Genomic DNA, 22,900 nt, shown 5'->3' on the forward strand with positions numbered 1-22,900 from the left:
ACTTTTTTTGTTTCGATTTCGAATTGGGTCAATTATGTATTTAGACCATGTTTTGAATTTGAAACCGCTTAAGTGCCACTGAGAACTCAAATCGGAAGCTTTATCGTTTCCGAAGCCCGATAGGTATGTAGTGTCTTTCAATTTTTGACAAACGTATTCTTCTAATTTCAAATAACTTATTTTTACCATCTATGCATATATTTACATTTACATGATCATTTGTAAATATGCGTCATCTATAAAACTATGTGTTATTCAAAAGAAAAAATAGCTAATCATCAAGATATTCAGTGAGATTAGGAAAAGCTATGAAAATCTAATATGTGCTGTTCAGTCGAAAACTTGTTTGTACATTTATGTAAGGTAAATCTTTTGATTTTTCTTCGGAAAAGATTCGTTGCAGAGTTCACTGTTCTGACCAACGCTCGCTCGCTCGCACCTAATCCACTCAACAGTAAAGCGCAAACAATTCGTTTTATGAAACAATTATTTTACACATCAGGTTGTCCCATTAGTCTTCACGTTTTTTTTTCTTATATATACGCAAAAATGGATAACTTTTAATAAATTAACGATAATTTCACTTTTCTTTCGATGTTTGTTAATAGTAGTATATTTTTGTTGCGATATTTTAAGCCCTAAATCAACAATAGCTGTGGAGATAAAATAATCTCAATTATGCTTTATGAGGTTCAACTCGATCATAATGCGACAATAGCGGTTAAAAACCTCTGTAATGCAATGGGCAGGGATGCCATTAAATTTAGAGTGTATCAAATATAGTTCTAAAAATTTTGTTCTGAGAATTTTGACATTAAATATCTACGTAAGGGCGGGTAGTCCTCAGGGGTCGTTAGTGAATGAATAGGGGATGAATGGAGCAAGGTAATATAAATGTTTTCATAGTCTGGCATTGTTATAGTGTACACAATATCCTTACTATGGCTAATTCTGCTCAATTGTAGGCAGTACTTAGTGGAATCGATAGTTTGGTTTGTTGGCAGTAGATCGTAGTATATATATGATTCACTTTAATGTTGCATTTTTCATCGCCAGTGATGAATTGCCATGCAATGTCTCAAAACAGTATATGTCCAGAACCACTTATTTATGTTGAATCAGCTACATCGTCGATTCTAAATATCATTAAAAATAATTCAAAGTTTGTCATGCATTATTTTTTGTATTAAAAAAAATATAATTAGTTAGTAACTATAGTATTAATTGGCAATGTATTTTTTTTATTATTAGTTAGATAGATGTGGTGTTATTGCAAAAAAAATGATTTATTTTTGTAGAGCAGAGACTTATTTACATGTAATCTTATAGAAAACATCCAAAGGAATTGACAAACATTCGCTAGCAGAATCAGTTGCTAATTATAAGTGGAGTGATTTCTAACTGATTGATTTGGTTTTTAGAATTTTAGTAGGAATCATTTTATGAGCTTAAGATACTAATTTATTTACATTTATGGATGAAGTAATAAAAACATATTTATATAGTAAAATTTTCAATTTGGTTTAATGTAAATGATTTCAATCCAAATTACTACTAGTAAATTAAAGAATACGTAATGAGCATAACGAAAAATATTTTATATTAATTTTATAAAAAAATATTGAGAGCCTCTGAATTACTATGAAAACAATACTAATAAAGCCAAATTATATATAAAAGTACGTAAAATAAATTAACGAAATTTAATAATAGAAAAGTGTTAAAATAAATTTTTAAAACATACCGATACAAAAAGTAGTAAAATAAATCAACGCAATAAAACGTTGAGATTTTTTCTATAATTTATTATAATGCAATATAAAAATTACATATTATTAATAATATATAAATAACAACAGAAATAATTATGAAAAATTACGTAAAATTAATTAGTAATTTTCTAATATTATTTACAACTTCTTCCCATCTTGCTCTTAAATTTTCTCTGGCAATATAGTTGTTTCAGTTTTTAGCTAAAGAATAAATCAAGCTTCTTTTGAACGTCATCCTTTATATTAAACCGTTCATTTTTGTACACCAGGGAACAGATGATACTCTTCATTTGCCATGTTGTAGTTAAAAATAATGTCTTTTCTGTTAGGTTTGGCCGATCCGATTGTTAATAATACATTTTCTCGGAGATTGTATGGTTTATTAGTAGCAGTTTATATAAATAACTCCTTACATATCCCACTAAACGAACAGCATAATCTTTCTAAAATGGAGTCCTTCCTTACAGACTCTGTGGTTAGTTATTATTGTACAGAATTCGATTAAAGCTGTTGTTTTTTCAATCTACAGAGGTGAAAAATGCAAATATCTGATCTTCATTGATTTGATTTTATCAATATAAAAATATATTTAGACGTACAGAGTATAACTACGGTCGCATCCATTGCATGCGCCACTGCCGTTACCAGTACTTGAGCCCTACGAGTCCAACCCAATGGGCGGGCACTCAGCTTTTTGCGGCCGGACGAGCGGGACCCACCCCCCGTAGCACTACATATTTTATGGAGCTTCATTAGTATTTCTCCCAAGCGATTTAGTACAAAAGAAATATATGTTTTTGCTATTTAAAAATTAATAATTAATAAAATCATGTATATGCATTATTTGTACCTTTGTTTCGGGAGGCTTCGCATATGATTCTTTCCTGAGGCCCTGCACATATTTCCAACAAACTGAATCATGATTGGTAAATTATCCGAAATTCTGCTCTAACGGCTTTTATAAAATAAAATTGTGGTTGCAAAATACAGGATAGATAAAAGGGTAAAAGTAATGGTAAAATTAACATGCAATAAATGATCTCCCGTAGGTCCACCATTCAATAACATTTGGTGGACTTTCAATGCCCTCAAACACTAATTAGGATTACTAATTCATAAAATGAAAATTAAAAGCCCGGCTAATTTTCAATGCATTATATGTATTTTAACCATTTGATTGCCGAGCCTTTTGGGATTATTTTCTAAATATCGATTCATTGCATGATAAAAATAATATATGTTCCATACATTATTTTTTTCTTGAAACAAATAACATAAAATGGTTTCTATGCTTTCTTTATTGATATTGTTGAATCTGGCTATTTTATCCAAAGTAGCAAAAGATTAGATTTTGGCAAACAAAAGGTTAAAGTATAATTAAAAGTAATTTAATATTATTATTGTAGATGTGAGAGCAAAGATTATGGTTATAGAAATAGAATAATATATATGCTTCAAACCGAATTAGGGTTAACAGATCATAAAATGAAAAGTCTGACTTCCTGAAAAGTGAAAGACTTGTGTCATCCAAATAGAATCTAATATAAATCAGTTTAAAAAGTGCAGGAAGAATACGAATATGTTTAGTAACCCTAAATCGAATGATGTGTTCACTTATTATAACATATTTTAATTGTTTCAGAATCTTCCAAAATGTCGTTAATACTCCGCTACATCGATGACATCCACACCATCATGAACCAACACGGCGGTGAGTTTCAATCTTATTATATTAATATGACGGTGCTCTAAGGAATGAAAACTAATTTTATGATTAATGCCCTATAAATCAATCATTGACCCCTCAGTAAAGATGTTTACATTTAAACCATTATTCGGCAGTATTGTCGTTTAGCCGGTTTATTGACCTCTTGCGAAACTATTCGCATTGTTTAAAAAAAACGGTAACACTCACACTTTTTCTTTGATTTTCAGATCCACGCACAAATAACTGGCTTTTGATGAGTTCGCCGTTTCCTACTCTATTAATATGCCTTAGCTATGTATATTTAGTCAAGGTAAGCACTTGCAAATGATTGTATTGTTTATTGTCAATTCATATAATGATTCAGAATTGGTCAAAAGTTAAATGTATTCAGTTTAATTTTCCTAATACAACTTTTTAATAAACGGTTTTAATTATGCAAATTTTTGACCAATTTACAATCGGCATCGAATTATTTCAATTGTTGAATTAAACATTGTCCTTTTTCAGGTCCTCGGTCCCCGAATAATGGAGAATAGAAAGCCACTCCAACTAAAAAATACTTTAATAGTTTATAATTTATTTCAAGTATTGTTTAGCAGCTGGTTGTTCTACGAGGTAACTTAATTTTTGATTAATCTCTAACACAACATTCTAATGAAGATTTATTTTCTATAAATACTGATTAAGAAATAGATTCGTCGTAACACCGACAATTCGATTACAGCGCATATCTCATCGCAGATACAAACGCCAACACCACCAACAACATACTATATATTTTTTTATCTTATTCTAACATACCACATTAAGTTACACTTATATGCATATTATCCTAATTTTTATGTGTTTCACAAAATGGTCAAAATTTCTTTTATCCAAATTATAGTGTTTAATGGGAGGATGGTGGGGTGAATACAATTTCACTTGCCAGCCGGTTGATAATTCCCACTCGCCGACAGCCATGCGCGTAAGTCCAACGGCCGGATTTATTATAAATCTACTCGAAAGACGCGTCACTGGCCTCAACTCTCTCACTAATTTAATATATCTCATCTAGCTGAAAAGAACATAATAAAACGATAGTTTTCAACTGGACTAGTGGGTTCTGTGATAATTTTATAATACAACATCATCCGTATTTTTAATGCATATGTAAATACTTACACCACACCATCAGTAGTGAGTAAACAAGAATTGGTTAATTACATCTAAGCGCAGTACAATGTCAATAATCGAGATTCATATTATTTGTGTGTATAATGTCTGTTCACTGAGAAGAGATTTTTGTAGATGCGTACGTAAATATTGTCTTTGCCGTCTCAAACTGTGGAATAAATATCGCTGTTCTTCTGTCAAATTCAATAAGACGCTCAGTATATCATAAATATATTTTTTTACATCTATTTAATGAGCTTTTGTATATGTCTTTGCTCGCCTTTTGTTTCTGGTTTAATTTATGTTTGTGATGTTTTTTGTTGAACACATCTCACATTGAGAGACTGTCTTTGCAACTTAATCATGTCACTGCATTATCTATTTATTCCTATTTAGATATTCATCCATGAGATTAGGAAAATCTAGGAAAACAGTTTATCGATTGGAATTATAATAATATAAAATTTACTAATTCTGATCTTTCAGACTCACGTATTCAATGCCTCAACAAACAACTATTTTTATGGTTAAATATTCCGTAACAGCATAATAGGACTATAGTGTAATAATCCAGATAATTTCAGAAGTAGCTTCTTTGTCGTTCATTATCTTGTCAATTGAGTAAAATAAGCATGCTACAACTGACATCCACTTATTTTAAAAATTTATATTTTTGTGTGTTCGGAAAGTTGGCTATCGAATCTATACTATTTATATGATTCGCATAAGATATTGTCTCACATCTCTGACAAGTTAAATTATTATTATTATTAAAATAATTTTACATAACACTAATCAAAACATATATCTCTTCTCAGTAAATTCAGAATAAGTTTAGTTATAATTCACTTTTTGTTATTAACCGTTCAATGACAAGGTTTATATTAAATCTTTCAAGATACAAATACACATGATTCATACAACAGCATACTGATAACAAAAGTAGTAACAAATACATATATATTTTTTGAATACAAATGAAATATTTTAACTGTTGAACGAATATCGATCTACATCGTTAGAGTTTGATTGTTTCAGTTATGTATGTCAGGTTGGGTAACTGGCCGCTACAGCTTGAGGTGTCAGCCAGTAGACTACTCCAATCATCCGGACACTCTAAGGGTTAATTCATATTTCATTTTACGAAAGCAACGCATCTAATGTCTACTTTAATTTTTTTTCTATAAACAGTTTCAATCGTATTGTATATATATATATATTTATATTATATATACACATGTATTCGACTTTGAAACGTTGCTTTCGCTTATTGTGTATGTAGAATGCATTTTTGTATATATTTCACATATAGTTTTAAATGTTGTGAATAATACGATTAATAATTTAAAAATACTCAACTCTAAAATATCATTAATAAGTATTCGTTTTAAAATAATCTATTCTACTGTAAAATTCTCTATGTAAAGTTTCTGTTTATATTGTTTTATCTCTCTTGTGATTTGTGTTTGTGTCATTTTTTTTTTATAAATTTTGTGTTTATTACTATTTACGGTGAAGCTTTCTATCAATTTGAACTAAATTTTGTATCAAGATTTTATATTGTATATATTAAATTCGGAGTTCAATCGAGCATGTTATGGTTTGTAAAATATATTATATACAGCTTGATTTTTTAATCTGTTTTGCTACACTTTGATTTTAATTTGATACAGATTTTTTAAATAATTATAAAAAGCTTGATATAATTATCCTCAATCATCCGATCATCCTTAGCGCTTATCTTTCATGATCATACTCATTGGTGTCCATTATTTATAATCTAGTTACTTAACTCACTTATTAAATATATTTTTTTTTAACTAACTTATACTTAACTGAAATACTAACATAAAACAATGCAATTAACCCTTTCAAGGCTTGCGGTGCTATGTGCTTTTTAACCGAGAGAGTGATGCCCGCATTATTTATATTTTTTATATATACTTTTTTTTACTCATAAGTTAAGAATTTTGAAGATATTTATTATTATTATTATTTTTAATCTTAATTTGATCAATAAGAATAGACAATCTATTCTCACCATGGCTTTTCATCATTTTTTTATCAGAGAGGTATAAACGTCATATTTTCACAAAATTAAAACATATCAACTATCTTTTTGCAGTTTTGTAAAATCTCTTGTAAGAGAATACAATTAGAAGCATACGTTAATAAAAGCTTGTTAAATATTTCATTATCTTCAATATTATAGCATTTCGAACGAGCATGCCGAAAAATCCTTATATTTTTGTGCATACTTATTTTAAATATTGAGTAATAAAGAAGCAAACGAGATTTTTTTTTAAATATATTTATATAATAAAATATATATTGACGTCTTAAATATGATTTTAGATGGTACACGTATGTTGGTGGTATTACTTTTCGAAGTTCACAGAATTCATGGATACGGTAAATATTATTTTATATATTAAATTTAAATAAATAGAATCTTTTCTGATGAAATTACATTTTGTAGATATTCTTCGTGCTAAGAAAAAAGAACAACCACGTGTCTATGCTCCACGTCATCCATCACGGTTGTATGCCGATGTCGGTGTGGTTCGGTGTCAAGTTCACTCCGGGCGGCCATAGCACCTTCTTCGGACTCCTGAACACTTTTGTACACATCATCATGTACAGCTACTACCTCCTGGCTGCATTCGGACCCCGTTTCCAAAGATTTTTGTGGTGGAAAAAGTACCTCACTGGCCTACAGATGGTATGTTTTCATATTTGAATTAGGTTTTGCGATGTGTTATTAATTTTTTTTATTTATAATTACAGTTGCAATTCGTCGCAATCATGGTGCACGCCTTCCAATTGTTGTTCATCGACTGCAATTATCCAAGGGCGTTCGTTTGGTGGATAGGAATGCACGCCGTTATGTTCTTCTTCCTCTTTAAGGAGTTCTACAGGCAGGCGTATGACAAGTCCCGTAAGGTAAAGATGAACTAATTGAATTGTGACAATAAAATTAATCAGGTAATGCACATTTTAATGGCCATAATTGGATTAAAAATGTTTTGGCTAGAGCAGTATAATGATAGATAGGGACGTGTAAGATAAATGGGGATACACATAAATTACCGTGCATTCTTATTTTTTTAACGGCCACTATTTCTTTAACCTGATCATGAAAAATATTTATAATAAACAAATATAATACTCTTTATTTTGAAGACACATTTAGAAAAATTATGATTTTTATAAATTGTTAAAAAATACTAATACGATAAATGTATATATTTCGTCTGAATCGATATCCTTCCATCTTTTGGACCTTTCATTTCAGTACAGTAGAAATATTGCCGATTTGTCTTAGCAACGATTATAAATAAAATGAATTCATTGTCTGTGCATATTTTATATAAATCGATTTCTCGTGCATTATCTCCAATGTCAATCTTTATTCCAGAATTACTAGAATCGAACGAATAAATGTTAGAGGATAATATATCTTCTCTCCGTCAAAAACTAGAGGATCATCCAATTTGTCATCATAATGTTTGTCACTGCTTTTCAGTAAATACAACTAATTAACTTTCATCTTCGACTAAAAATAAAATAATTTCTTCAAGATATTGTCTTCAAAGCCACTAAACGAAACCAATTGTTCAACAGAAACAAAATCAGATCCTTTCCTTTAAGTATACAAATCTGAGCGAAACAGATTTTTGCTTGCTTGAAAACAATATAGAATATCTGTGTGTACGGTCGATTCTGCTTAATCGGGACACATTTTGTCCCAAATAAACGGCTGGCTCTAATAAGCGAAGCTTATGGTAAAATTATAAAATAATATAATTTTTTCAACTTTATTAAATTATTGAAAAAAATATGTATTAACACTAGATTTACGGGTATAAATATTTGTTTCATTAAAAATAGGTATAGTGACCAAATTTTCAGAAATAAGAAGTTTCCGAAAATAATTATAGTGCTGATATATTAGCATTGTTCAATTATAAAAAGTCGTAAAAAATCCAGAAAATATACTGTCTGATACAAATTAAATCAGAAACCCGTCAATTTGACAAGTTCCGTAAAGTATACATTGAATATGAAAAAATAAAATAACAAATAATCATCTAAAAATAGACATACATTTAAACTATAACAAAAATATTTCTGCAAGAATTCGTCAATAGTACCCTGTGACGTAATTTTACCTTTTTCTAAGGGGGGGGGTAAAAGTTTGCTAATCAGTGGTCGATTTTTATATTATTTTTATTTCATAAAATATATTCAAACCAAATTTTGGTCAATAGGAGGGTGCAAAAATAATTATCACTTCTCAGAAGTCAAAAATTCACATCAAAAGCAATAAAATTGCAACAGTGCCGACCTAATTATATTGCTTTTGATGTGGATTTTTGACTTCTGAGAATGGATAATTGTTTGGTCAAAATTCAGTTTAGATATGCTTCATTCAATTCTCACTTATTGTAAGTCGTAATATTGTTACAAATATTGCTACTGCAATAAAACGATTTTCTTGCTTTTGCCGTGAATTTTAAACAGGAACGTAATTTAGGGGGGAGGGGCAGATGGGAGGGGCGCATTTGCTTCTCTCCTTGAATTTGGCCAGAAAAATGAATGTCATTTAATGCCATATATTGTAAACTAAATTCGTGTGCTAAGAATATTTTGAGATATTCAAAACTTGTTCTGTGATCATTTACCGCTCCTTAGGACTTGCTGCTCCAACTTGCCTATACCCACAGGACGTCCCTGACTCAACATTTCCATTCATTTACTCATTTCTCAGACATTCGCAATTATATGTTGGGTTGAAAATATGTGCAGCATTATGCATATTTTTCTGTAACATTGAATTGTTTTGAAAAATTTATTATTTAACCGCATCATACCTCAAATATTTTTTAAAAGTTGTTAAAAAACTGATATTATTTTCTTCTCTTTTTTTAAATAAATAATAAATATACAACACAATTTTTTTTAAGAACATTTTCTTTCAAAAAACACGTTTTTTTAGGACAATTTTAATGACCGATATATAATATTATACATATGTACATATAAAATAATCGTTCCATAAAACGAATTGTTTGCGCATTACTGTTACTGAAAAACTTGGAGATTTTCGTTAAAAAAATACACAAAGAATTAATTTTATGGAACAAACTATTTATTTAAATGCACATATTTCTTAAAATAGTTATTTTTTTAATAAAAGTTTTCTGTTTTTTATAATATAATAATAATAAAATTGAACAATCGAAATAATGATTCATAATACATTATATTTTTGCGGATTGTTTTAAATTCTGAGAAATAAAACAAAATATGCATTAGAATTAAAATATATTACTAGAATAAATTACTCAACCCAAAGGAAAAACCATGAAATGTTTTTTGTCATATGAAAAATACGCACATATTTTTAACATATGTATAACGCCGGGATCCGTCCTTAAGCGATTAACTCATTGTATTCATTTAACAACGGAGGATGATTATAATCCTTTGTTCCTAAGATCTGATAAATCAGCTTTTGCTACTTTAACGAAAATTGCCAGACCTAACGTCATCATAGAAAAATATTCTAATATATATTTTAATGTGCTGTATGGTATTTGTTTTAGATGCTAATAACATTTTTATTGTTATTCATCGATATTTAGATAGTAATCCTAAAAGGTTCGGCAACCAAAGGGTTAATTCTTGGAAATTCTGCCCGGGCAACTAATTTAGGATTGCATTTCTAATATCTTTTACTTTAACTCTATCGGATTATTATTATCGATTTTAAACCACAAGTTTTTTTTTCTCTTTGAATTTAGATGAAATGAGCTTGTAATATTTATGAATTTTCAACTTCTTTCATAATAGCTTTTCAATAAGTAACATGAAATAAAAATCCTACTATTCAAATGCTATTTTTTTATTCTACTGACTATCTAATAAATTACACTTTTAATTTACCAACTGCCGAAATCCAATATATCGACTTCTGCTACGTTAGCGAGAATTGCCAAATTCAAAAGCATCATTGAAGAAAGAATTAGATATTCTTTAAGGTGCTGTAGCGTTGAAAAAAATACGAACATAGATTTTTTAATGCAATATGGTTATTCTAAAGACCACATAACCGCAGGGTTAAATCAGACATTGATTGGTAAATTCTCGAATATTTGAGATAATTTTATCAATAATGTTTTGATGTGAATGTCTTAAATGAGGAATACATTTTTCAATCAATTCCTCATCTAAAACTATGCACTTTTCCCATCGAAAAATAAACTTTATTAGACCCTCTTGTTTATCCACACATCTATCGCTCTTTTTACAACATTTAAGGAACTGAAAATGGTAACATATCTACTATCCATTACAATCACAATAGCAGCTTCTCAACAAGCTTGCCAAACACAAAGATGTTTTCAGCGATAGTTATGAGGAGCTAGAAAAAATCATGTGGGATTGTGCTCATCTATTTTAGATGGGCACCAGATCTATTTTTTTAACGTTTGTTATTGTTTGTATAATGGCCATCATGACGCATTGGGGAAACCTGTATAATCATAATGATTAGATTTGTAATAAAAAATGTATTTTTTCATTTGTAGGCCAAGGCACTGAAAGCTGCGAAAGCGAATGGAACCGTTCATGAAAACGGCAAACACTACTCAAACGGATACACCAACGGCTCGGCGAACGGTTCATCACTACCAAACGGATCAGCGCAAAGCTCGAAAGCAGCCGATTATTATCTGCCGGCTAACGATCTTCACGTGCGCAAATCTCACACAGTAGTCAACTGATGTACAATGTTCATGCTGCCTTGTATATATAGTTTATGCATTTTTATCTTACTAATTTCAAACACTTCTATTTTTATAGAAAGGGTTGTGAATAATGGTAATATGTGTCGATGATGAACTATTTAAAATATGATGATGAAACAAAAAATATAAATGAAATTTATCAAATATTGTTATATTTTAGTGTTATTATAATAAAAAAAAGAAAAAGGTGTACATATATATGTCTATAGTGCAAAAGACATTATGTTGATTATGATTATTTTATAGCTTTTGTATAGATTGTGAAGAGATTAAAACGGCAATCATTGCTTTCACAAATTTTATATATGATATTTATTGAGTATTCATAAATATGTTCACGTTGAAGAGTCGCTTGCCGCACATCGAATGTTGATCGATAACGCAATAAGAATCTTGACACATTCGAATTTCGATGTTGACTATTCGTTAGGAATCATTAAAACTTATCGGTTGTGCGCGTTATGTATGTTCTTCCGACAGCATGTGTCACGGAGACGTAAACGTATCTCATTTTGCACTACTACGTAACAAAATGTATGTATATATGTAAACTATGTGTTTTTTTATTGACTCGAATACTTTAATTTGTGTTTTCATTATTACAAAATTTATTTAAATTATTTTTATAGTGTCAATATTTTATTTATAGCGGTTTTATATTAAAAATATATACGAACAATTTTTTAACAATGAAAAAAAAATAGATATTGTAATATAATATTGTTTTTTTTGTTGTAAGATTTTTAAAATATTAATTTTGAAGTCAAATTAAGTATATCATCAGAGAGTCGTCTCGTGTGCTCAATTTTTTTTAACTTTAATGTAACATATTCGCATAGTCGGTGTTAGGTTATATAAAATATCGCAACATAAAAACGAACAACGCGCATGGTTACCATTCTTAATGTGTTTTTTTTTTTTTTTTCTCTAAGAGTTAGTCTCGATCATCATTCCGATACAATATGTGTCATTGTTGTGAAATATTTTTATATAGTGGTAAAACGAAAATTGTTACGACGAAGCTCTTTTTAACGTTTTCCAAGTATCGAACATCCACGATGTGATAACACTTAGGAATAGTGTAACTATTATTATATAATTTATATAGCAAAGATATATATTTTTTCAGGACAATATATGCCTTAACCGAATCTTTTTTTATGTAACGTAACATGGCGACAGTTTTTTTAGCATAATGTATTAATTCGACAATAAAACGTCGTTAACGAATTGTTCAATTTCAAAGTATTAAAAATATATATATATATATTGTAAACAAAGAATTTTTATAGAAATAAGTCAAATGATGTTTTTAATTATTTATATGAAATATACACATTTATATGCATATATGTATAATTATATAGAAATTGTGCAATCGTCAATATACAAAATGTTATCAACGTTCCCGCCCCTCGTCCCCATCCTGAATATTCCACGTTTTGTGGTTGTAAATTTTGTGTATGTAGAAATACATTGTAACTATTTATATTTATTGTTAAGGCATGTTTATTATTTTTTACTTCAATAAACGGGTTTGAAAGTATGTTGATTTTTAATATTTTATTACTAATATAGTACATAAAGGGTAATAAACCAAACAATTCTTAAATACTTATGAATCTGTGATATCAATAGCACTTGAGAATAATTTTGTATTTTATAAAATAAGGAAAGAATTGATATTTTTATCGAAGTTGAGTTATAACATTCACTAAACAGGGAGTAAATTACCCCAAATAGGGTAAAAATGAATTTTTGAGGGTAATGAGCATTCCTTCACTTAAAAATGTAAATTTTCTGAAATATTTTTTGAAGACTAAAATCAACAAAAGATCTACCCTTATTTTTTTGTAACTTCTAATAAATAAATTGTTCTGTTGGAACCAACAAGTTAACTATATGTTATTTTTACTAAAAAATAAATTCGCATAGCAACCAAGAATTTATTTTTGTACAAATGTTACAAATTAATTAAATTGTATGTAATTAATTATTTACACGTGTTTCTCATTAATAAATAATTGTCATTAATACATGTGAATCGTATTATAAATATTCAGTATAGATATGGAGCGATTAAAATAAATATAGATCATTAACCAGTTGTGACAACGACACACTGTTGTAATATTACTGAGCATCTACGCCTCACTTCCAACGGCGTATTTTTGGCTGCAGAGTCACAGCCCCTAAGGTTAGAAAACCTTAAAAAAATATATTTGACTGTAGCCTTCATTTATTATTTAACTAAACTAAAACTTAATTGCTACTTATGAACTTTAGACATATTAAAGAAGCAAAATATTTATTAGATAAGAATCAATGCAACATTTTAGAATATTCTTGTTCGAGTGTTTTGTGACTTCGAAAAGGCATTTGACAAAGCCCAATCAAAATAATAACTTAGAGGAGTCAATTAAAAAAATGTCTCCCTCAGTTGAATTAACAAAAAATAATCTGAACTGAGATTCTCACGCCAAAAGCGAAATAAAACTACACTAATCACAGATTATTTTACTATAAAATTTGGGATGTAAAATCTACCAGCTGAAAAGCATACAATATCGTAAAAAAAAATGAGATTGACTATATAAGGATTCGGATTTCTAGTACAAATCACTCATGCTGAGACTTGCTAACTGAGTTAAACTATGTATTGGATTGACTAATACGTAAAACTAGAACTTGTCGTATGAGACCTTTGAGCAGAGGACGTGTTGGTTCAATAATGTCAACAGACAATCCCTGCTACTTTCAACCGGGTTAACTGCTTTTCTTGATGTCGATGCAGACAGTTCGGCATCAGTTCAAAAGTATGTCACAAAACCGTTCGACCTTACCTCTACGACTTCTTCAATTTGACTGCAACTTAGATTTCTACTGAACGAAGCCATCACGAGAAAGAATAACCAGCTATAGTTGATTCCACAATTGGCAATTCATATATTTGACGGTTTATAGCAAGTAAATATAAATACAATCAGATTAAGGATAACAATATGCTCAAGTACACATCTGTAGTTTTTTAAAGGTTTGAAAAGCTGCAGCTGTGGAGTGCAGATTTTAATATAATAAACAGTGAAAAATCTGCACTAATTCTATTACTACAATTTCAAAATTAAATATACAATACTGTTCACAAGTCAAGTACCTATGATGTATTTGATTTGTATTACCTCACAATTATGGAAAATTTGTCATTAGCGTAATTTAATTTACATAAATCATTATCAAGATTACCATGAATGGAAAATGCAATGCTATAACTTTAATTAAGCACTCACTTGACCCATTGACCGCCACCGCTTCAAGGCCAACAATTACAAACGTAGAAAGAAAAAGTACCAATGTATAATTAAAATGATATTATTTTCAGTGCACAATTTGATTTTTTACAGCCACGCATCGAAATTACATAGTAATTCAATTATAATACATGCCCTCCTTACAACGCCGCACCTTCGTTAAATTTTATATCATTTCTAATATAACGCATACAATATAAATCTAAACAAAACCATTATTTACAACAACAGTAACCTTTTACAATATTTTTTTATACATACGTACCTATGTGTTACATAATATGGATTTTATTTACACATTTTTAATACAGGTAATGAAAAAAATTTGGTCTCTAGATTACGTTTTAAGAAATGTCATTGTGTTCGATTTTGCTTCGTTTTTCTTTTTTTCAACTCGGAGGTTTTGTACATAATTATGCAATGCGTACATACGGCCGGGTTGAGTACAACCATGTATATATATATATAATGACATCATAAAAAAAACAATTTGATTATCAAAACAAAAAAAAAACAACCTCAAAGGGGCAAGTGTATAAAAATATGTATATAATATCTAAGTAAAAAATTTAAGATAAAAAATCATACAGCAATAAGTACTCCAATCCAGAGGTATAAATAAAACATCTTAAGAACAATTTATATATCATACGTGTACGTATAAAATCGAATCAATATTTAAAGTCAACATTTAACTAGACATTTTTATTACAATAGTAATTGCACAAGGTGATCCTGAATCACTTATTATATTTAAAAACCAAACTAAATCAATCAACAATGACGCGAAAAAATAATATAAACATTTATGTATATTAATATAATATTATACTTTATCGATCGATACACGAAATTACAATTTAAAAACAATTATGACAGTTCACAGTGAAACTTCTTTGTCGACATACACGAAATCGGTTTGCGCCATCTCTTCTTTTTAGGTTCGGCGCTCTCAGGTTGAGCATGCGATCCGTTTGCATGTCTATATTCGACGACAGGTGACTCGCTCGCCTCTGAATATTCATACGCTCTCTTCTTTTCTGTAAATCAAAAAACATACATCTTATAATACCATTAAATTATTGCAAATATGATACAAATGAATTTTGTTAATATTGGAAATCATGCTAAGCTTTATATAGCAATACGATTTAAATCGAGATTTGATTTGATATTTTTAAGACAATTTAACACATTAGTTGCCGAGCCTTTTGGTATTACTATCTAAATATCGATGTATTATATAATAATAAATGTTATTTCCTTCTGAAACAAATACTATAAATCCCATTAGAGATGTATTTGATTATTTCTTATCAAATTAATGGCAAAGTAACGAAAGCCGATATAACGGATTTCGGCAATTAAAGTGTTAAACTGTAAAAGAGAGCAATAGGATGACTTAGGTAGGATGGTCTTCGTGAACGAAGATCTGAAAAGGTTGAATATATAACAAATGGAAACAGCCCGCGACCAAGGATATTGTGTACAAGTCCAAGTTATAGCATGGAAAATAACAAAAAAAATAAAAAAAGAATCCACTTAATCCACATCTGCAGACTAAACACGTCTTGATATGCTTACAAGACATTGAATATTTTGTTCATTGCAGTCAGTTAATTTACGAAAAGCTATTCCTTGGATTGCTCAGAATAAATATTAAATGGTTAGAATAAAAATAACGTATGGTCGGAACAAAAATTTAGGACGATCAGAATTAAAATAATGAATGGTCATAATTATATTATTCAGGATCAGAATAAATATCAAATGGTTAGAATAAAAATAGATATTGGTTCGTCTATATGGGCTGCAGCCCTCCCAGTATAAAATTAGTGTTTGTTTTAAATATTTTTATGTATGTATGTAACCTAGTCAACTTAACTATGTAAATTATTTTTGTCTACTACAATATCCTATATAGTACATATTTTAATTGTATTAGGGATATATTGTTTAATTTTTCAATTTTTATTGCTGCAGCCCCTTCACTACAAATTCTTACAAGCCGCCACTGATAAAAATATAGAACGATCATGTGAATTAAAAAAATATTATAACATTTATAAATACAAATGGGCAATAAATTATCTATTTTAGAAATTTCATCCTCACTTGCACCTAAACTGTTGGACAGATTAGGTACGAGAGCTTTGCTTGGAACAGTGAACACCCCATGAATAACTTTCAACGAATTTATTTAATTGTATGTAGGACGCGAAGATATTCAGAGCGACAAACCAAGTGGGAATAACGACAGAGCGGCGGCAGAGAGCATGCTTGGCTTGTTGTGTTGATATTTGACAATGTTGTCAGCCCAACTAAAAAAGTTGGCCCTAAAACATCTTGATAATGACCATGTATTATTATGTTGATAATCTGTCAATATAAAACTGACCTTGAGGTTAGATACAGATTATATAATATAAATACTGACTATTCTTTATAATACTGACTGAAAAAATGATTCTGACATCTGTTAAAATAATTCTGACCATCTGACATTTATTCTGACCGCTTATATTCTGACCCATGTAATATAAATTGTGACCACAACCACATTTAAAATTCTGTACTGAAAAATATGAGCTTCTTTTTAATCAGTTGAAAACACTGCTGTTTCCGCTAGGGTTCACATGACGGGGAAGTACTTAACCTCAGTTGCAATAACTAGGTGCTTTTAAGTTATTAAAATGACAATTCCTAATCACGTTAAGTGTGATGTTAATTTAGTGTTTACGAGAAAATGCTGCTGAAATTAGAGACTATTCGTTAAATATCAACGTCCAGAAGTCTCGTAAGAACTGTCATGAAAAAGAGATCAGATACAAGACTTCTATTACTTTGGAATAAAAATACTCGTTCCCTAGTAACTATGTTGAAAAATTAATCAGTGAGCATTTAAAGTCAATCTCAAAAAATGCTTATTATTTAATTTTCAGAACATCCTTTTTCACCTGTTTTGATTATCAATATTTTTTTATACTTCCTTTCATTAAATTATTATTTTATGCATATTCCGACTACTAACTTAAAGACATTAGTAGACAAATCAGCTATTTAACTTTTTTGCAAATCACAAAAAAATAAAACATACTTCAATAATTAAAATAATAGTTAATCAGTTAGTAGCAGAAAAATACATTAAAAAAGCAATATATAAAGTTATTGGGGAACAAAGTTTGTTATGAGCTGTGAGAAATTACATAAACAGCTCTCGAGTCGACCAAAGATCAAGAGTACATTCGTTTTTGTCAAGAAAAAAAAAAGTTCTCTTCAGACAATCTCGACTAGGAGACATTAGTAAAACCCATAAAAACCAAAAACGTTTTATAACAAACCTAATATCTAAAATTGCATAGCTATCATTCCGCTTGTAAATATTTCTGAAAAATCATTCATTAAAAATATCAAATAAAAATAAAATAATTTTCCCAGAAATATTCAGAAATACATACTAAAATATAATTTTAATAGATCCCATATGTTTTAATTCCATCTTCCGAAGTAGGGTATTTTAGCGATATCTTTCATATATGGATATATTACACGTGTAGCTTACAAACAAAATAATTTCTCACCGTTGAGATCATGTTCGGAATAATACTGCGGATCGTCCGTTCTACCGACATCGTAGTGATATTCTACTAAATACGGAAGAACAGTCATGTTATGATAATAGTCTCCTTGGAAGGGTGGAATAGGTACCCAAATTTCCCCTTGGTGAGGCGGCTTTCTTTGCATCCATCTAAAAATAGATCAAACTGTAAACACAGAAGACATACAATATACTTTGCAATGATTTGATTATAATTACGCTTGTCTCCGTATTTGAGGAATAGACAGTCTAACATCGGGATCTTTCTCTAGCATTCCTTTTAGAATATCCTCCAAAGCTTCTCCGAGACCTACTGGCATCGTATATTCCGCTCGACCGATCGCTTCGAATAATCTATAAATATTATCACCTTCGAAAGGATACAATCCTGTAGTAATATTATATCTAAAAAAATACATATAATTAGATCGATATAGATGAAAGATTAAGTAATTTGTATGGATTCCACACTAACAATGTGACTCCGCTGCTCCAAATGTCAACTTTGCAACCGGCGAAATCTTCAGCTCCGTTTGCAATTTCCGGTGGTTGGAATGCTGGCGAACCTTGACCCGTATGGCAAATATCACCGGCAGAAAACATGTCGAGTGCCTATTATATAGAAATAGATTAGAATTAAACGACGAAGTAACGTATACGGGTTAAATGATTGTATATTTATATCTATTTTTACAAACATCTTTCACGTCTTTGATAATAATGCTACGAATTACTTTGAAATCAAAGTTCTGTTTTTCCTAAATGAATACTGATGTGCCGACATATGACAACACAAATCAGGCATGCGACACAAAGGCAATATATAATACATATATAATTAAATATTATTTTATTTTCAACATATTTTTTGAGCTTGGGAATTACTAATTGGATAATACAAAAAAAAACTATTAGTATCACCTTAACTCTTTATCTGCTAGTGTTTTTAAAAATTCTTCTTTTTTTACATATTCATCAGTTCTTCCAATACAATATTATAATTAAATTCATTCAAAAACTGTTTCATGCAACAGCGATATTTGTTAGCATTTATTTTATATAATGACGAACAACGATATATTGTTGTTTCGCATCCAAAGGGTTAAGATCTACAAATTTGAATAGATTTTTTTAGAACTATAACATCTTTCTTAAATACTTAATCGACGCATAAGGGTAAAAATAATAATTAGATTTCAGTTGTATTATTGTAATTCAATGATAGATATGAAATAATCAGCATTTTCAAGGAGCGATAAAGATTAATATATTCTACACCGGAGATACACTCGACGCAATGAAATGGCTCAAGGTCCCTAAGTAATCGTCAATGTCAATTGTTGTGATCTGCAAGAAACGTCGATAATTATATATTATTTGGATCGCTTTTTTCTCACCTCTGCGACGCCAAAATCGGATATTTTAAGCGTGTGATCCAAAGTTAAAAGTAGATTGCCAGGTTTAATGTCCTTGTGAACTACACCTTGACCGTGTAAATATTCTAATCCGTCCATGAGCTGGACGAAATACGAGTGAGCTTGGTGTTGAGGAAACTTTTTCTTGGGCGTCGAATCCAACATGTCCTGCATTAAACAAATAACAATATTATTATACACGCATACGGACAAGTGAAATATAATATTAATTAAAACACGTTATTGTTACGATTGTTTTATTTCGTCGATTTTCAAGGATTTGCAGGTATCGGATAATTAACGAGCATATTTTTTAGAAATAAAAATCAATCGTTTCATATGCATAGTGTTTATTAATCAAAGTCATATTTACAATTGGACGTTCTTGAAACAGATTCGACAACGACGGCTATGTTGAAATTGAGTGGTAAATTATTGGTTATGTTAATATATGTAAATGTGATGTACATGTAAAAGTAAAATATCATACAAATAATTAAAACAATTGATATGAAAAAATCTCAGTATGACCTACTTTAGACAGTTTTGGATGTTGATCCAATCAATTTTGATTTATTGTAGTATTATAAATTATAGACCGTCACAGTGAAAATCATCATAAGTACGTCGGTCACTTTACAATTGGGACCTTTCATTATTCCGATAAAAATATTAATAAAACTGATTTTAATAATACCTTCTTAGCATTAAAATGTCCCATTGTTATGTAAAAATAGGTGTTACAATAATAATTGCTGTGATCATTGACATGACTTATTCTCAAAGTGTTTTGATAGCTGAATTAACAGTTTATAAATTATCTTTTTGTTTTATATTAATTGAATAATATTATTGGAAAAACTTAATTCGATTTTTTAATTTTTTAATTTAGTTAATATAAAAGCTTGCAAGAGATTTATTTCTTTAATTTAAATTTCTATTGTAGCTACATATAAAATTTTAAAGAATTCCATGGATAATTTTTTTTAATTTACAGCAAAATAATAAAGATTCAGTCTGAATAGGCTTTTCAACGAAAAGATGATGAAATAGATTTGTCGATTCTAGAAAAGTTAATATGCCAGCTGTAGCATGTTCATTTTAATAAATTGGTAAGGTACTGGACAAAGAAGAAGCTATTAAATATAATTCGTAATTACAATCATAAGTATAGTGGTAAATTAAAAGTCATATATAAGTATCCAAATACCCATAGGCTCGTATTTTTTGGGTCAGAATATAAGTGGCCAGAAGAAATATTAGATGATCAGAATTTATATTAAATAGTAAGAATTATTAATTCATTAATCAATATTTATAAAGAATAGCCAGTGAGTGTATGAATACCGGGACTCTCAACTTTCGTTTTGATTTATATATTGAAACCATTGTGTAGCTGTGTGCTACACAATGTTTAAATGAAATAAATAAATTCATTACGCTGCACATTTTTATTGTTATTTGGGTTAATTTTAAAACGGTGAAATAAATGGGTTACTTAAGACCAAATTCCAATTTTCATGCACATTTTCGACCGTTTCGGGAAGGAATAATTCAACTACTGAATAATAATAATAATAATAAAATAATAATAATTTAAAATTAGGTTCACAACATTGCTTAATAATAATAAAACACAACATTTTATATTATTTGATTTATTTGCAACTTGCCTAAATAATATTAATAAATAGTAGTTGTACACATCCTGTTAGAAATATAACACTAAAAAATATTTCATCTTATCTGACTGACTGTGTTGTAGTGCATTTTCGACATTTTATTATCCGCTTTCTTAAAATCATTAATATAAAAAATAAATAGTAAATTCAAGTTTTAGTGATGAGAACTTTTTTCACAAAACGTCACACTATATAAGTGTCAATGATTACATAATGTTATTTGAAAATATTATTAATTTAAAGGCCTTTGTCTATTTTTGTTAGAAAATCTTTTCAAGCAAAGTAACATTATATTTTAATAACAAGTTTTGGGAATAAGTAAGTGGAATTTCCATATCCATACATGTAATCACATTTGACGATGTAAACCTATTGCGTAGTCTTTGGTTTAAATTTTGTATATATTAGTTGTTAGGTTAAGTCCAATGTCGGTGGTTTGTTTGATTTTTTTATAATAGGTTAATTGAAATGTGATTAATTAGAAAACTGTTATGGTACTTTTTAATTATTTTATTTTGAAAAAAATGAAAATAGAATATAGAATAGAGAATAAGGAAATGGAAAATGAATACCTGCAAGACGCCGACGCAATACTCCATAATCAGGTACATCTTCTGCTTCTCGTCGTTGATGATGACGTCGACCATCTCAATCACGTTCTTGTGCTTGAGTATCTTCAAGAGGCGTATCTCGCGGTCGACGTTCTGCTCCCCGTTGGGAATCCGCCGGAGCTTCTTCTTCTTGAGGATCTTGACGGCGCGCCGGCAGAGCGTCTCCGAGTCGAGCATCTCCTTCACCTTGCCATAGGAGCCCTCGCCCAGCATGTCGCCCATCACGTACTTGCCTATCATCTTGCAGCGCTTCTTTTCCGCCTGGTAGATCACCTCGGCGCTGTCCACCCGCTGGAAGAAGAGGTTGGTGGTATCCAAGTTCACGTCCAACCGGTCGATCTGCTCGTCGTCCAGCCACCTGACGGAGCTGGCGTCCGCATCGGCGCAGGCGCAATCCGGGCTGCCGCCGTCGGCGCCTCCGCCCTCGCCCCCGCCCTCGCTGTCGTCGCCGCCCTCCGACGGCTCGCGGCTGTCGGCGGGCGGCGAGCTCTCCGCGTCCTCCGCCGCCCGCCACACGCGCGGGTCCATCGCCCCGCGACTTCGCCCCCCGTCCCGCGCCCCCACCCCCGCGCTCACGCCGCACCGCTGACCATAACAACGACTGTTACGACCACCTAAGACGCCATCTTGGATTTGCTCGTAACACAATATTCTTTCTTACTTTATTCATATTCACCTATTTTTATATTATTTACCCGACTTCCATAAAGATCTGTGACAGGAAAGGTTAAAAAATATGACAAAAGTCTAATGTATTTATTTTATTATTTATCCAGCAAAATCTCTCAGTTTATCCTATATGTCATTGCGTTTTTTTAAGGTGCTGGTTAAACGTCAAA

The 22,900-nt window shown here is 30.2% G+C and overlaps 2 protein-coding genes across 9 annotated transcripts in view; one reads left to right on the forward strand and one right to left on the reverse strand.

The window, feature by feature from the left end:
• LOC148231114 (very long chain fatty acid elongase AAEL008004) overlaps positions 1 to 12,993 on the forward strand; it is a 51,521-nt gene extending 38,528 nt beyond the window's left edge. For 3 of the 6 annotated variants that reach the window (XM_088194048.1, XM_088194049.1, XM_088194050.1), the window contains 8 exons: positions 3,415 to 3,483; positions 3,708 to 3,790; positions 3,988 to 4,095; positions 4,367 to 4,447; positions 6,991 to 7,047; positions 7,115 to 7,357; positions 7,423 to 7,578; positions 11,229 to 12,993. In XM_088194048.1, the coding sequence (XP_088050174.1) occupies positions 3,426 to 3,483; positions 3,708 to 3,790; positions 3,988 to 4,095; positions 4,367 to 4,447; positions 6,991 to 7,047; positions 7,115 to 7,357; positions 7,423 to 7,578; positions 11,229 to 11,423 (981 nt within the window). In that variant the 5' untranslated portion in view covers positions 3,415 to 3,425 and the 3' untranslated portion in view covers positions 11,424 to 12,993. Of the gene's footprint in view, positions 1 to 3,414; positions 3,484 to 3,707; positions 3,791 to 3,987; positions 4,096 to 4,366; positions 4,448 to 5,673; positions 5,758 to 6,990; positions 7,048 to 7,114; positions 7,358 to 7,422; positions 7,579 to 11,228 lie in introns of all 6 variants that reach the window. The other 3 variants (XM_088194045.1, XM_088194046.1, XM_088194047.1) reach the window with 1 other exon arrangement.
• Positions 12,994 to 14,800: 1,807 nt separating this feature from the next.
• Positions 14,801 to 22,603, reverse strand: Lkb1 (Lkb1/serine/threonine kinase 11). Of its 3 annotated transcripts, none has more exons than XR_015810976.1 (7): positions 22,023 to 22,603; positions 19,751 to 19,936; positions 18,829 to 18,965; positions 18,573 to 18,758; positions 18,214 to 18,503; positions 18,097 to 18,141; positions 14,801 to 15,795 (listed from the first exon to the last, which is right to left on the reverse strand). XR_015810976.1 is itself a non-coding variant. In XM_088194496.1 (7 exons), the coding sequence occupies exons 1-6, from the start codon at positions 22,587 to 22,589 to the stop codon at positions 18,104 to 18,106; spliced, it is 1,281 nt and encodes a 426-aa protein (XP_088050622.1). In that variant the 5' UTR covers positions 22,590 to 22,603; the 3' UTR covers positions 14,801 to 15,795; positions 18,097 to 18,103. The 3 variants fall into 3 exon arrangements, 2 of the variants coding, with proteins under 2 accessions (XP_088050622.1, XP_088050621.1); XM_088194496.1 differs by having other exon boundaries at positions 18,337 to 18,503; XM_088194495.1 differs by lacking the exon at positions 18,097 to 18,141 and having other exon boundaries at positions 18,337 to 18,503.
• Between the last annotated feature and the right edge of the window lie 297 nt (positions 22,604 to 22,900).

This window comes from Plectrocnemia conspersa, unplaced genomic scaffold (genome assembly GCF_051122295.1).
Source record: "Plectrocnemia conspersa isolate PC_06_02 unplaced genomic scaffold, ASM5112229v1 ptg000010l, whole genome shotgun sequence".
NCBI classification, from domain to species: domain Eukaryota; kingdom Metazoa; phylum Arthropoda; class Insecta; order Trichoptera; family Polycentropodidae; genus Plectrocnemia; species Plectrocnemia conspersa.